Source organism: Anomalospiza imberbis, chromosome 2, assembly GCF_031753505.1.
Source record: "Anomalospiza imberbis isolate Cuckoo-Finch-1a 21T00152 chromosome 2, ASM3175350v1, whole genome shotgun sequence".
Taxonomy (NCBI): domain Eukaryota; kingdom Metazoa; phylum Chordata; class Aves; order Passeriformes; family Viduidae; genus Anomalospiza; species Anomalospiza imberbis.
In genome coordinates, this window is record NC_089682.1 from 46,748,637 (window position 1) to 46,761,794 (window position 13,158).

At 50.4% G+C, this 13,158-nt stretch overlaps 1 protein-coding gene across 4 annotated transcripts in view; it reads left to right on the forward strand.

The window, feature by feature from the left end:
- Positions 1-10,389, forward strand: part of CLPB (ClpB family mitochondrial disaggregase) — a 73,823-nt gene extending 63,434 nt beyond the window's left edge. For 2 of the 4 annotated variants that reach the window (XM_068180773.1, XM_068180770.1), the window contains exons 10-17: positions 1,247-1,291; positions 3,242-3,403; positions 5,104-5,260; positions 7,864-7,986; positions 8,104-8,177; positions 8,657-8,776; positions 9,212-9,316; positions 10,091-10,389. In XM_068180773.1, coding sequence (XP_068036874.1) covers positions 1,247-1,291; positions 3,242-3,403; positions 5,104-5,260; positions 7,864-7,986; positions 8,104-8,177; positions 8,657-8,776; positions 9,212-9,316; positions 10,091-10,342 — 1,038 coding nt within the window. In that variant the 3' untranslated portion in view covers positions 10,343-10,389. The remainder of the gene's footprint in view (positions 1-1,246; positions 1,292-3,241; positions 3,404-5,103; positions 5,261-7,863; positions 7,987-8,103; positions 8,178-8,656; positions 8,777-9,211; positions 9,317-10,090) is intronic. The other 2 variants (XM_068180771.1, XM_068180772.1) reach the window with 2 other exon arrangements.
- The last annotated feature ends 2,769 nt before the right edge of the window (positions 10,390-13,158 follow it).

The following is a 13,158-nucleotide window of genomic DNA, read 5'->3' on the forward strand; positions in this document are numbered from 1 at the left end:
CCCCTAATGAGGGATAAGAGGGGGGTCATACCCCCCACAGACTCTGATGAGGGGCAGCAATTCACAGGAACTGACAGATTAAGAAAGGAAAACCTGAAACTGTCCCCCTTCCATTTGCACGGCAGAGTCAATTTTTTCCATCTTTCTCTGCCCTGGGCAGTTTGTAGATATTTTAATAATTTTCAGGGAAATTTTTGCATGGGAATATTTTGCCCAGAGAACTTGTGGCTGTCACATCCCTGAAAGTGTTCAAAACCAGGCTGAATGAGGCTTGGAGCCACTTGGTCTAGTGGAGGGTGTTCCTATCCATGGCAGGGGGGTTGGAATGGGATTGTCCTAAAGGTCCATTCCAACCCAAATCATTCTCTGATTCTATTCTTTTCCCAGGTAACAAATGACAGGACTAGAGGAAACTGCCTCAAGTTGCAACAAGCGAGGTTTAGGTTGGATATTGGGGAATTTTTTTTCTGTTCAGCTCTGGAAAAGGCTGACCAGGGCAGTGGTGGAGTCCCCATTCCTGAAGAGATTTAACATGAGGATGTGTAGATGTGGCACTTGGGGACACAGGTTGGTGGTGGGCTTGGCAGTGCTGAGGGAACAGTTTGGCTCTGTTGTCACAGAGGGCTTTTCCAACCCAAACAGTTCAGTGATTCTGTTCTCTAATTCTGGGATCCCTCTGTGATGGTGTCCATGAGTACACCATGTACACATGTCCAGATGAGATGTATTCCCAGACATGTCTCCTTCTCCGTCATGGACAGTGGTTATGTCTGGTTGACTGTGTCCAGGATGATGCTGGGAAGTTGAGGCTTGGCTTCTTGGTCAACTGGATGAGAGGATCACTGTAGGTCCTTTCCAACTGAAATATTCCTATTCCCTCCCCTTCCCTCTCCTTCCCTTCTTTTCCTTTCCCATCTAGGATGTGGATTACAGCTCCATGATCACAATATTCAGTACCTGTAGTGAATCATTAGCTTTTCAGATGCAAAATGGATACCTGGGAGGAAGCTATAAATTCTCTAACACTATTCTCTGTTTTAGGTGATCACCCACAAGCCCAGTTCACCTCAGCTTTATGACTTCTGCTGGATTTTTGTCTAGGGGTGTTGCATTCTTCTTGTGATTGATTTCTAAAAAGCTGAACCACAAAAGTACTTATTTTATTTAGAAAATTTCAGCCCTGTCAGTACTGCTCCAGCTCTGGCAGTGAGCAGATTGATCAAATCTCATCCTAAGTCTCTTGCAGGGTTTCATCAGACTGGACATGTCAGAGTTCCAGGAGAGGCATGAGGTCAGTAAATGGGCTCTGAAGGGAGCAGCTTCAAATTTAATCCAGAAAAAATGGGCATTTTGGTATGTTGGGGTGGAAGCACAGCAGAACAAAAGGAGTTTTGCTCCAAGTTGTGTATTAAATTGCAAATAAATTGCAGAAAGCAACCTTAATTGGGTGTTGTGGTTTAGGCACGGTACTCCCCAGTTTAGTGCTCCCATTGAGACACTCCAAACCAGGAGCCACTCACTCACTCTCTGCATTCCCTTGTCCCTCCCCACAACAGTGGACTGGAGAGGAGAACTGAAGGCTCAAAAGGTAAAGGCCATGGGTTGAGGTAACAACAATTTACTGGAAACAGAAATTATACAAGAAAACAAACAAGCAACAATATTAAAAACAAAAGTATGTAAAAGAGAGAGAGAGAGTGATTCACATGCAAAATGCTCACTGACCCAACTCAGCCAGAGCCACGCTCCCCCAGCCACGCCCTCCAGTCCAGAACCAGCTACTTCACGTTATTCCACATCCTTCTGCTGCTCTTATTTGACCAGAAGGAACCCATTCTCCCCAGAAGACTCCTTTCCCTCTGCTTCTGGCAATGACATGAGGTAAGATAGAATATCCTCCAGGTCCAAGCCTTGCCCCTCCTGGCTGCTGTAAAAATTAACTCTGTCTTGGCTGGAACCAAGACATTGAGGCAAATTAGGAACAGAGACAAAGGAGCAAGGAAAACTTCAACAATATGTGTCCAGTGCTGTGAATTCCCTTGGGGTGGGGTCAGCACTTGGGGAGAGAGCAGCTGAGAAGAGATGGTGGAATGCAGAGGATCATCTTGAAACCCACAGCCACATGCTGTTCATCACCTAACATTGCCCAGGCAGGCACAACTTACCCCAAACACTTTATCCCCAAAACATTGCTAAGTCCAGTGTGAGATCTTTGCCTCAGCCTACCTTCCGTGTAGGAAAGGGAGAGAATCCAGCAGAATGCAGGACAATGGTGCCAAGTCCACCCCTCCCATCATAACTTCTGCCCAGTTCTGGTGCCACAGGAGTCCAAGGTGCTAAGTTTTCTGTGATCCTTGCCAAGGTCACCTCTGGATGTGAGGGGGTCCTAAATCCCTTTAGAGGGCTCTGTCTCCCCAAAAAGTAGCAAGGTCCTAGCAATGAGAGTGGTAAAACATTGGGACAGGTTGCCTAGTGAAGCTTTGACTGCCCCATCCTTGGAAGTGTTTGAGGCCAGATTGAATGGGGCTTGAAGCAACCTGGTGGAGTGGAATGTGTCCCTTTGTATGACAGCAGGGCTGGCACTACATGGTCCCTTCCAACCCAAACCATTCCATGATTCTGTGATAACAGGCTGTGACTTTGGATGACACTCAGACATGGGTAGATATAAGATGCACCAATCTATGTGTCAAAAATTGTCATTTTGCCAAAACTTTCCTGTTGTCAGAAATACTACTCTATATAAACTTCTACGTTTCTAAACATTTTTAAAAAACACCATGTCAAGAAGTGATGACATAGGAAGAGTATTTTACTTGTGGCCTCTTCCCACAAAGCCTACTTGTGGCTTTGATTCTGCATTAGAACCACCTGCCACTTATAATCCTTTGAATTCTTGCTCTTAAAAGGCTAAAAGGGATGAAAATAGGTCTTGGACATCTTGGACAGGTTGCTCACACTCTGCATAGCAAAGCAGGGCTGATGCCTTCCCACCTGGCCATGCCTGCTCCTTGTATTCTACAGTTTTGAGCTCTGGGCAGGGAATTGCTTAATCCTTATTCTGCTTAATTGGTGCTTATTAAGCTGATTTTGAGATACCTGGGGTGCAATAGGTGTCACAAAGAACATAGAATTTGTTTTGGCAGCAGCAAAGAGTGGTGGCAACCTGACAATCTACCAGAAGGGCTTTATTCCCATTGTCCATGGATCAGCCTTCACCTTTCCTCTTCCTTCCTCCCAGGTGGCGAAATTCATCGGCTCACCACCCGGCTATGTGGGCCATGAAGAGGGTGGACAGCTCACCAAAAAGCTGAGGCAGTGCCCAAATGCTGTGGTACTCTTTGATGAGGTGGACAAAGCCCACCCTGATGTGCTCACCATCATGCTGCAGCTGTTTGATGAGGTAAATCCACATTAGAGGTTAGAATCATAGAATCAACACAAGGGACATGCAGAAGGTGACAGTGAGGGGTGAGAGGGATGACAGATGGAGGAGTTTGGGTTGAAAGGTACCTTAAAAGCACATTTAGTCTACCCCTCCTGCCATGGGCAGGGACACCTTCCACTAGACCAGGTTACTCTAAGCTACGTCCAACCCGGACGTACTTCCAGGGATGGGGCAGCCACGGCTTCTCCAGGCAACCTATGCCAGGACCTTGCCACCCTCACAGGGAAGAATTTCTTCCCAATATCCCATCTAACCCTGCCCTCTAGCAGTGTGAAACCATCCCCCCTTGTCCTGTCACTCCAGGCCCTTGTCCAAAGTCACTCTCCAGTTCTCTGGTTGATTTTGAAGGTTCCAGTCTGTTCTCAGAGGCCACCAAACTTCAGGGCAACATGCTGGAAGGTTTTGAAGGGTTTTTTTTGTTTTAAGGATTAATAACACCATTTTTCTTGCATAGATCATCACAGTAGCAGTTCAATGTGAAATCAATTCCTGTACCAGGCACTTGACAGGGCAATAACCCAAATGTTAATCTCAAGTGCCCAACAAGGATTTGTGTCATTGTGCTGGATCTCTGCTGTTGGAGATGGATTGAGGAAAGAAACAGCCTGGGGAGATGCTGCTTTTTTCCTTATTTCCCTCTCTTTTTTATATTATTAATCAAGAGCACTGGTGCTTTGGAAAGGTTCCTGCATTGGTTTGGGAGGCTGAGGGTTGATGTCACTTCAGCAGTGGTGTTGTTGGGCAGCCCTGGTTTGCGAGGTGATCGGTCCCACAGGAATGAGGAGCTCTGCTACTCAGGTCACTCTGTTACAGCCATAATGTAGTTATTTGTGGACTCTGCCCAGTCCAAACCACAGCCACAAGCAGGGTTAGGGTCAGGGTTAGGGATAACATTAGCATTAGTGCTGACCCGAGCCTGGGGCTTGTGTCAGACCTAAAACCATCACAGGGAGGTAGGCAGAGGGTCAAAGGCTGGGGAGTTACATATGGGCAGCCACACAGTCATGGAATCATTGAGGTTGGAAAAGCCCTCTGAGACCATCAAGTCTAACCCTTCCCTTAGCATTGCCAAACCCACCACTAAATCTAAATGCCACATCTACATGGCTTTTAAATCCCTCCAGGGATGAGGTCTCCAACACTGCCCTGGGTAGACTGTGCCAAGGCTGGACAACGCTTTCAGGGAATAAATATTTCCTGATATCCAACTTATACCTTCCCTGCTGCAACTTAAGGCAGTTTGTTCTTCTCCTGTCCCTTGTTACCTGGGAGGAAACCAAGACCCACATCGCAGATCTAACTTCCTGTCAGGGAGCTGTAGAGAGCAAGAAGTGCCTCCTTCTCTCCAGGCTGAACAAGGACATGGACTGGCCCAACCCTCCTCCTGGCAAGGCATCTCCCAGTGCTTCCATCAGTTCTGTCCTGGATGGAGCAGGCTGGGACCATGTGCAAGAGAAGTTCCTGCCATTCATGGAGAATGAATGGCAGAACTTCTCCAACCTCATCCTTGCTTCCTTCCACCTCAGTCCTTGGGTATCCCTTCAAAATTAAATTCACTCTAGGGAAAAACAGGACCCATGTTCTTTTTCCTGGTGTTTTGGCTATGTCCTCCAGCACCTGCTGACATGACTGGTGTCATGTTGCTGTTGTTGCAGGGCAGACTGACAGATGGAAAGGGGAAGACCATTGACTGCAAGGATGCCATCTTCATCATGACCTCCAACGTGGCCAGTGAGGAGATTGCACAGCATGCACTGCAGCTCCGGCAAGAGGCCATGGAAATGAGCAAGAAAAGGATCGCAGAAAACTTAGGTACTGGAGTTTCAATCTTCAAATCCCTAAAGAACCTCCCTCCTTCCTAATACAACTTTGACACCAGCTCAGCCATCCCTTGGCAGGGGGCACACCCAGACCCTTCAGTCCCCTTTCCACTGGTCCCAACTGGTCCACATGACTTGCGAATGCTCCTGTGCCAGGAAGTCATTAAATCCCAGAAGGGTTTGAGTTGGTGGGGACTTTAAAGACCATCCCATTCCAGCCCCTTGCCATGGGCCGGGACGCCTTCCACTAGACCAGGTTGCTCCAAGCCCCATCCAACCTGGCCTGAAACACTTCCAGGGAAGTGAGCACAGGCTGAGAAAGGCTGAGAGGTTGGACAGAGTCTTAAAGATGCAGTCTTCCTCTGAAGGATACGATGTCAAATAATGAGGATTTCGGAGCAGGTGGATTGAAACTGGATGGTCTTTAAGGTCCCTCGCAACCCAAATCTTACGTGATTCCATGATTCTCTTTATCAACTCACCCTTCTCTTTATTTTGGGACCCTTCCAAATGCTTCCTGCAAAAGACTCTGGCTGGTCCAGGTGCTTATATGAAAGAGAAAAAGTTTTGTTTCCTCTCAGTCCTTCCCAGAAGGACTGAGCTTAGTGAATTTTACTTCCCTGTGGAATTGAAGCCCTGGCCTCAGATATCAGGCTCCTGGAGAAAAATTTCCCAAAATGTGAATTAGGTAATAAAAGGGGAATGAGGACAGCAAGGGCAGTCTCTGAGATTGAAAGTGAACAACTTGATGTGCAACGTCCAGTGCCTTTGCTGGTAACTCTGAGGATATACAGATGAGTGGTGATGCTAGCTCCAAGGACTGTGCCTTTTAGGTAGTGTTTGTCACATGGAGCAGAGGAAAAGCCTGTTTCCATCAGGTGCTGCTGTGCCACAGCCATGGAGAGTGACTGCATCCCTTCTTTTCTCATCAGTTTTAAAAAAGATCCTTTTATGATCTTAATTGTCTGGATGCCACATCTTTTTCAAGGTATCCAGCAGCCTGTGCCATCTCAAATACATCATATTCCTGCATCAGCTCCACAGGAACAGGAAAAAATGTTGGATTTTGGCATCAAATCTATTTTCCAGCTTCTTTCTCCTGGTCTCTTCCTTTTACTTTGGAGAAGTGGCTGTCGACACTGGCTTAATTCAGAACCTTTAAACTTCAGTCAGGCTGGGTGAAGGACAAAACACATTGTCAACTGAACTTTCCAGAATAACAATTGAAAATGCCAAACGTTTCCCTGTTCAATGAGGAGAGCATTGAATTTTAATTTCTGGGACAGTACAGCTGCAGGAGAGGAGCTAGGGAGGGCATTTGGGCACAGCAGCTGCCCTTATTTGGGTTTCAAAGAGCTCCTGCCCATTTTCTAAGCTCTTAGTGTGCAGATGCCATGGCAGGAAGTCACTAAAGTGCCTGGCAGGCAGATAAATGGGAAGATAAAGGAAAGGAGCAGATTCCCCAGTGGGCTCTGCATCTACCAGTGGCAGCAGCAGACATTACATGTGAGAACTGGGAATGCTGGTAGAAGTGCTGGTTCCTCTATCTTTCCAGCTCTCCTCTGTCAAAACACTGGGACTTATTGGCATCCCTGCCTGAGAGAGAGGGATTGGAACTGGATCAGGTGATTCCAGAGCACCCCACACCACTGTGGGCATTAGGGGGAACCTCCTCCTCCCTACAACTGCTGAACAGAGGATGTAGCCAAGTGGGCATCAGCGTATCCTTCCAGGTAACTAGTGACAGGACAAGAGGAAACAGTCTCAATTTATGCCAGGAGAGGTTTAGGTTGGATATTGGGAAAATTTACTCCCCAAAAGTGTTGTCCAGCCATGGCACAGGCTGCCCTGAGCAGTGGTGGAGTTCCCATCCCTGGAGGGATTTAAAAGATACATCGATGTGGAACTTGGGAACATGGTTTAGTTGTGGGCTTGGCAGTGCTGGGGGAATGCTTGGACTTAATGGTCTCAGAGGGCTTTTCCAACCTAAACTACCTATCCAGTGGAGTCTGAGGACCCCTTCTGCCACTGCTGGTGAGGGGCAGCAATCTTCATCAAGGCTGCAAAGCTGAGACAGGGTCCCAGCACCCAGCATGGGTCTGTGTCCTCTGCCTGCCAGGATCCAATCCAGAGCACAGGCATCTATCCCCCTGTGAGCACCCTGGTGTCGAACAGCACGTGGAGGCGAATGAGTGCGGAATGGGTGAAGCTGTGGGAAGAACTGGGATGATGAAGACAAAGAGGAAGACGACACTGGGAGGAAGAAGGGTGATGCTGCAGCCAAGCATCCAGAGTGGCTGGGAGCCAGGATTCAAGAGCAGCCAGACCCTGGCTCCATCTGCAGTCAGCGGAGGGAAGTAGACTGCAGCCTGAGCAGTGCCGCAGGCACCCTGAACATGAGTTTGGTGGTTGCTGGAGAGACTGTAGGCTCTTTCAGTGCTCACAGCCCCAGAGAGGCTGTGTCCTCTGTATGTCAGGTCATTGGCTGCTCTGGAGCCCAACTGGGCACTTCAGCGTCCCAAAACCTCTGGGAGCAAGTCCTTTGGGCACAGAGCAGGGAGCAGAGGTAGAGCCAGGGCTCTTTGGCCATTCAAGGGAGCCACATCAGCATACGATGTTCCCCTGGAGCCCCACAGGACCCAGAACTGCTGTCCACAGTGCCAAGTGCAGGGACACCATGCTGCCAAAGCAAACTGCTGGCATATGTGGAGGTCCCAAGTCTTTCCTGCAGTACCCCCCAGACCCTTCCTTGCCTTCAGCTCCAGCTCATCCAGATGGAGATGAAGCCACTGTCCCACTGTCCCTACTGACACTCCTCATCCACCTCTCTTCCAGAGGATGTCCAAATGACCGACAAAATCACCATTTCCAAGCAGTTCAAGGAAAAGGTTATTCGCCCCATCTTGAAGGTATGGACGGTGTTTTCATGGCTCAGGTTTCATGTGTCCTGAGCTTTGGTCCCAGACTCCTTCCCTGTGTTTCTGTACGACCTATGAGAGAAGGGATGTAACCCCACTAAAAATGTTGGAGAGGTAAGAGCCCAGCAGAAATAAATCACAGCTTCTTTACTCTTGGAGTGGAGCTATGGTGCATGATGCGAAGGGGACACAGGACAGGAAGTGCTGCAGTGTGATTTGGGGGTTCTCTGCTCTCCCAAGGTCAGGAAAACCTGACTGCAGTGATATCCCCATGACCTTCAGTTTCTTTAAGATGTTTCTGAAGCACCTCAGGAGGCTATCCAGCTCCATAGCATGGGGTTGGATGGCTGTTGGGTGCTGTGGGAAGTGGGATGATCCCTGGGGAGCTCCTTCTGCAATGCCACTCTCACTGCTGTTCCCAGCAGGGTCACCATTCCTGTCCCTGCTGACCTCCTCCCTTGTTCTTGCAGGCTCACTTCAGACGGGACGAATTCTTGGGAAGGATCAATGAAATTGTCTATTTTCTCCCTTTTTGCCACTCGGAGCTCATCCAGCTGGTCAACAAGGAGCTCAATTTTTGGGCCAAAAAGGTAAAAAAATCAGTGGTTTTAGAGGAGACTTCTCAGAATAACTCCAGAAGAAATCGCTTCTGGAGCATCTGCCCTGGGGTAAAGATATGCAGTGATGTGTATCTTTACCATCATCATAAAAGCTGTTGAACTTGAGGTGCTGGGGAGAGCTGGGACCTCTGGGAGCAGCAGAGATGGTTCCTCTTGGACTGCAGCAGGGATGAGCTCCAGGCTTCCTTCATAGATGTCATTTGTCTAATTGCTCTTTGCACATCTGAGCTCTCTGAGGGCTAAATGGAATTTTGGGGTTCCTTTGTTGTGGAAGAACTGGCCTGGTGGAATTCAGCCCTTCTCAGCACCCCAGTGCAGCATACTCGCTGCTCAAGGAGAAGGGTACCAGGCTTGCTGGGGAACATCCATAATTCTTCTTCCTTTTCCTCCCCTCCCCCCTGGCAGGCCAAGGCAAGGCACAACATCACACTGCTGTGGGACAGGGAGGTCATGGACGTGCTGGCTGATGGCTACAACCTTCACTATGGTGCCCGCTCCATCAAACATGAGGTGAAGACAAGAGGGAAGTTGGGGTGAAGTTCCTGTTGTCACCTCCAGCCCCACTGCCCAGGGAGAGCCAGAATTGGAAAGGCATCAAAAGAGAGATGGAGTCACTGGAGCAAATCCAGAGGATGTCATGGAGATGCTCTGAGGGCTGTAGCCTCTCTGCTCTGAAGACAGGCTGGGAGAGCTAGGGATGTTCATACTGAACAAGAAAAGGCTCTGTGGAGACTTTAGAGACCCTTCCAGTGCCTAAAAGGGCTCCAAGACAGCTCGAGAGGGACTTCGGACAAGGGCCTGGAGTGATAAATTAAGGGATAATGGCTTCAAACTGCAAGAGGGCAGGGTTAGATGGGATATTGGGAAGAAATTCTTTCCTATGGGGGTGGTAAGGCTCTGATACAGATTGCCCAGAGAAGCTGTGGCAGCCCTATCCCTGAAGTGTTCAAGGCCAGGTTGGACGTGGTTTGGAGCAACCTGGTCTAGTGGAAGGTGTTCCTGCCCATGGTAGGGGGCTATGAAATGTTAATGAATTTTAAAAAGTCCTCTTCAACCCAAACCGTTCTGTGATGTCATGACTGTGTGGATCTGACTGTCCTCATCTCTGGGGAGATGTCTGTGGTCTTGTGGAGGAAGTGGCACACCCACACTCCAGAGACAGAGAATAAGTGGGATGAAGAAAAGGTTCATGATTTTGCACTACCTCAGGGTGGGGAGGAGCTGGCCATCTCCATGGGAGACTTTCCACAGGGTTTTCGTGACAGGATCTGGTCTGTCCCTCAGGTGGAGCGGCGTGTGGTGAACCAGCTGGCAGCTGCCTACGAGCAGGACCTGCTGCCACAGGGCTGCACCCTCAGGATCATTGTGGAGGATTCTGACAAGCAGCTGCTGAAAACCATGGAAGGGTCTTCCTCCAGCACAGAAAAATCCAAGGTGCCGACCCTGCGGCTGGAGATTGTAGAGAAGGACCGCAAGGCCCGAAAACTGGAGATCCAAGCACCACTGAACCCCGAAAACATCACTTACTTCTTGTAGGCAGCGCTGGGCACTCACAGTGACAATAAAGCACCCCAAGTGTTGGAGCGAGCAGTGTCAGCAAGGGCAGAGCCACAGCCCTGCCACCACTGGGCATGGACACAGGCATGGACACAGATACAGGCAGGAGCTGCCCTGGGATGGGCATGAAGGGCTCTAGGGGTGCAACTGTGGGTGACAAGGTGCCATTCAAGGATGGGGCAGTGGATGGTCCTGGGCTTTCTCAGCGTGTTGGAGTTTTTTAAGGAAGGGGGAAGCAAATTGTGGACCATGCAGGAGCCAAAATGAAACTGTCATACCCATGGGAGTGGGCTTGCTGGGTCAGCTGGGCTGGCAAGGTGAGGAATGGGAACTGAGAGTATAAAAGCCACCAGGCACTTGCTCTGTATTGTCCCTATTTCTTTATGGCAATAAAATGCTATGCGCATTCAACACTTTGTGTCCCCAGAAGGAGCAGCTGTTGAGACCACCACCCTCCCCCAGGGCACTCCTGGGTCTCCTGCTCATTACCAGGAGTCAGGAATGTCACCAAGAGTGGGGAACACCACTGGGAGCTGGGACCCGCTGTCACATCTCCCCAGCCCAGCCAGGCGACATCTTGGTGCAAACTCCTTGCTGAATCTTTTTCTCATTACTTTCTTCCAGGAAATATTTATTATCTCAAGTGAAACTGAGCTGTCCAAGTTGCCCCCATGGGGACACAGGGGCTGTGCACCCCCATGGGGGCTCCTTCAGGAAGCTGCTCATGGTGGAATAGGAGACGTGGTTACTACTGGGGCCACCCCAGACAGGGTTTTGAAGAGTAGAACATTAAATACCTATGGAAATCAAACCCTCCCAGGATTAATAAGCCCTGAGTCACTGTCCCCTGGGATGCAGATAGGATTCCCATGCTACTGTTACCCTCTACCCTGATGTCTCCAGGAGGGTTTGGTTCTGGTGCTGGTTCCTGTCTTCCAGGGATACAAGGAGGGTTGGTGAGGGATTCCTTGAACCCCCTTCCTATCCCAGTAGCTTCTTTCCTAGCTTAATGCCAGGGGCCAGAGCAGGATCCCATCCCTGGAGGATTTGGGAGTGTCACCAGGCTCTGCTGAAGCCTCCTAAGGTCAGATTCAGTTCCACAGGTGCACAAAGGTGTGCAATGAGGTCTGCATGTGTGTGCATGTGTGTGCATGGAAGCACAAAGATGTAACATGTATGTGTGTGTGAGTGTGCACCTCTGAGCACAGCTGTTCACTGGGGTGTGCCCTCGGGTGTGTGCTCAGGTGTCCACAGAGGTACAGGTGTGCCCTGCCATGCTTTGCTGGGTCACATCATGTCACACCGTGCTGTGCCATCACACTATGCCATGCCATATTGTGCCACGTCATGCTGTGTCAGGTCACACTATATCATGCCAAGTCGCATCATCCTATACAATGCCGTCCCATTACACACTGCACCAACCCCTACCATGCCACATCCCACCATGCCAAGCTGTGCCAACCCCATGGATCATAGCCCCACAGGCAGGAGCCACACCCTTTGAGGTGGTTTTATTGGTGCCAGTACAAGTAAATGGGCTTCCACTGCCAGGAAAAGTGCCTGGGAGCATGGTATCTGGAAGAAGAATCATCTTTGGCTGTGCCAGACACATTCAGTTCCCCACATCTGAACCTCATGCTGTCACCCAATCCAGTCAGGTGCCACCAGCATGGGGGCTCAGGATACCCTGGAGCACTCCAGCTTTGTCCCCAGCAACAATGTGGCAGTGAACAGAGGCCTCCAGCACGGTTGGGAGCAGCTGTGGGCCTGGAGGACCCACCAGGACCCCCTGACACATAATCTAGGGGACTCCATGGGGCAATGAAGGCTGGAGAGTGTGGGAGATATGGCAATGAGGTGGGTGCTATCATCCCAATCAAGAAAGGGCTAGAGCTGGGGGAGTTTGGGGTGTGATCAGAGGGGATCTTGCAGAGGGGTCCCATCAGAGAGGATCCCATCAGCATGGGATCCATTGGAGGGGTTCCATCAGAGGGGGTCCACCCATCAGAAAGGTCCCATGGAAGGAGTCCCACATGAGACAGGGGTCCCATCAGGTCAGTCCCTTTGGAGCTGTTCTATCATAAGGAATCCCATTGGAGAGTGTCACATCAGCCCCAGGACCAGCTCTGGAGGGACCCCAATCCACCCAAGCGCATGGACATATCTCCAAGCCTACAGGCAGCTCCCAGTACACAATGGGATGGAGTGATGGGAGTCCCTGTCCCCATCTCCACCACTGGGCTTAGCTGTCCCCGCTGCCAATGCTACCCGTTTTGGGAGAAGGGGGCGTCAACCTTTACCCAGCCCCCCAAATTCGGCAGCACCAGGGACAGTTGGGCCACTGCCAGCACCCATCTCCCTTCATCCACAGTCTGCAGGGATCATCCACATCTACATCCCACGGGAGCCGCGGGGATACAGGTCAGCTCCCTGGCTCTACCCGCAGCTGCACCCTATCCTACTCCCCTCCATGTTCAACTCCCTCTGCTCTCCCCCTGCATCTCCCTCCTCCTCCTCACCCTCCCGGCTCTGCCCGTCTCTGCGTAGCACCAGCAGCTCTTTGCGTGGCAGATTGCTGCCTAATTAGTTTAGAGGGAAAACTTAATTGAATTAACTTTTCACAGCTCCAGCAGCTCGACAGTGGGGCCTCGCTCCGCGCCAGCCCCACGCCCTGATCGAATTAACTTGTTTAGCAACCTGCCCGCTTCGGCCGCGCAGCTGGGGTGGGCGCGGGGGGGCACCACCGGCACCCACCGGGGACAGGGGGGCTCGGGCAGGGGAGCGGAGACAGA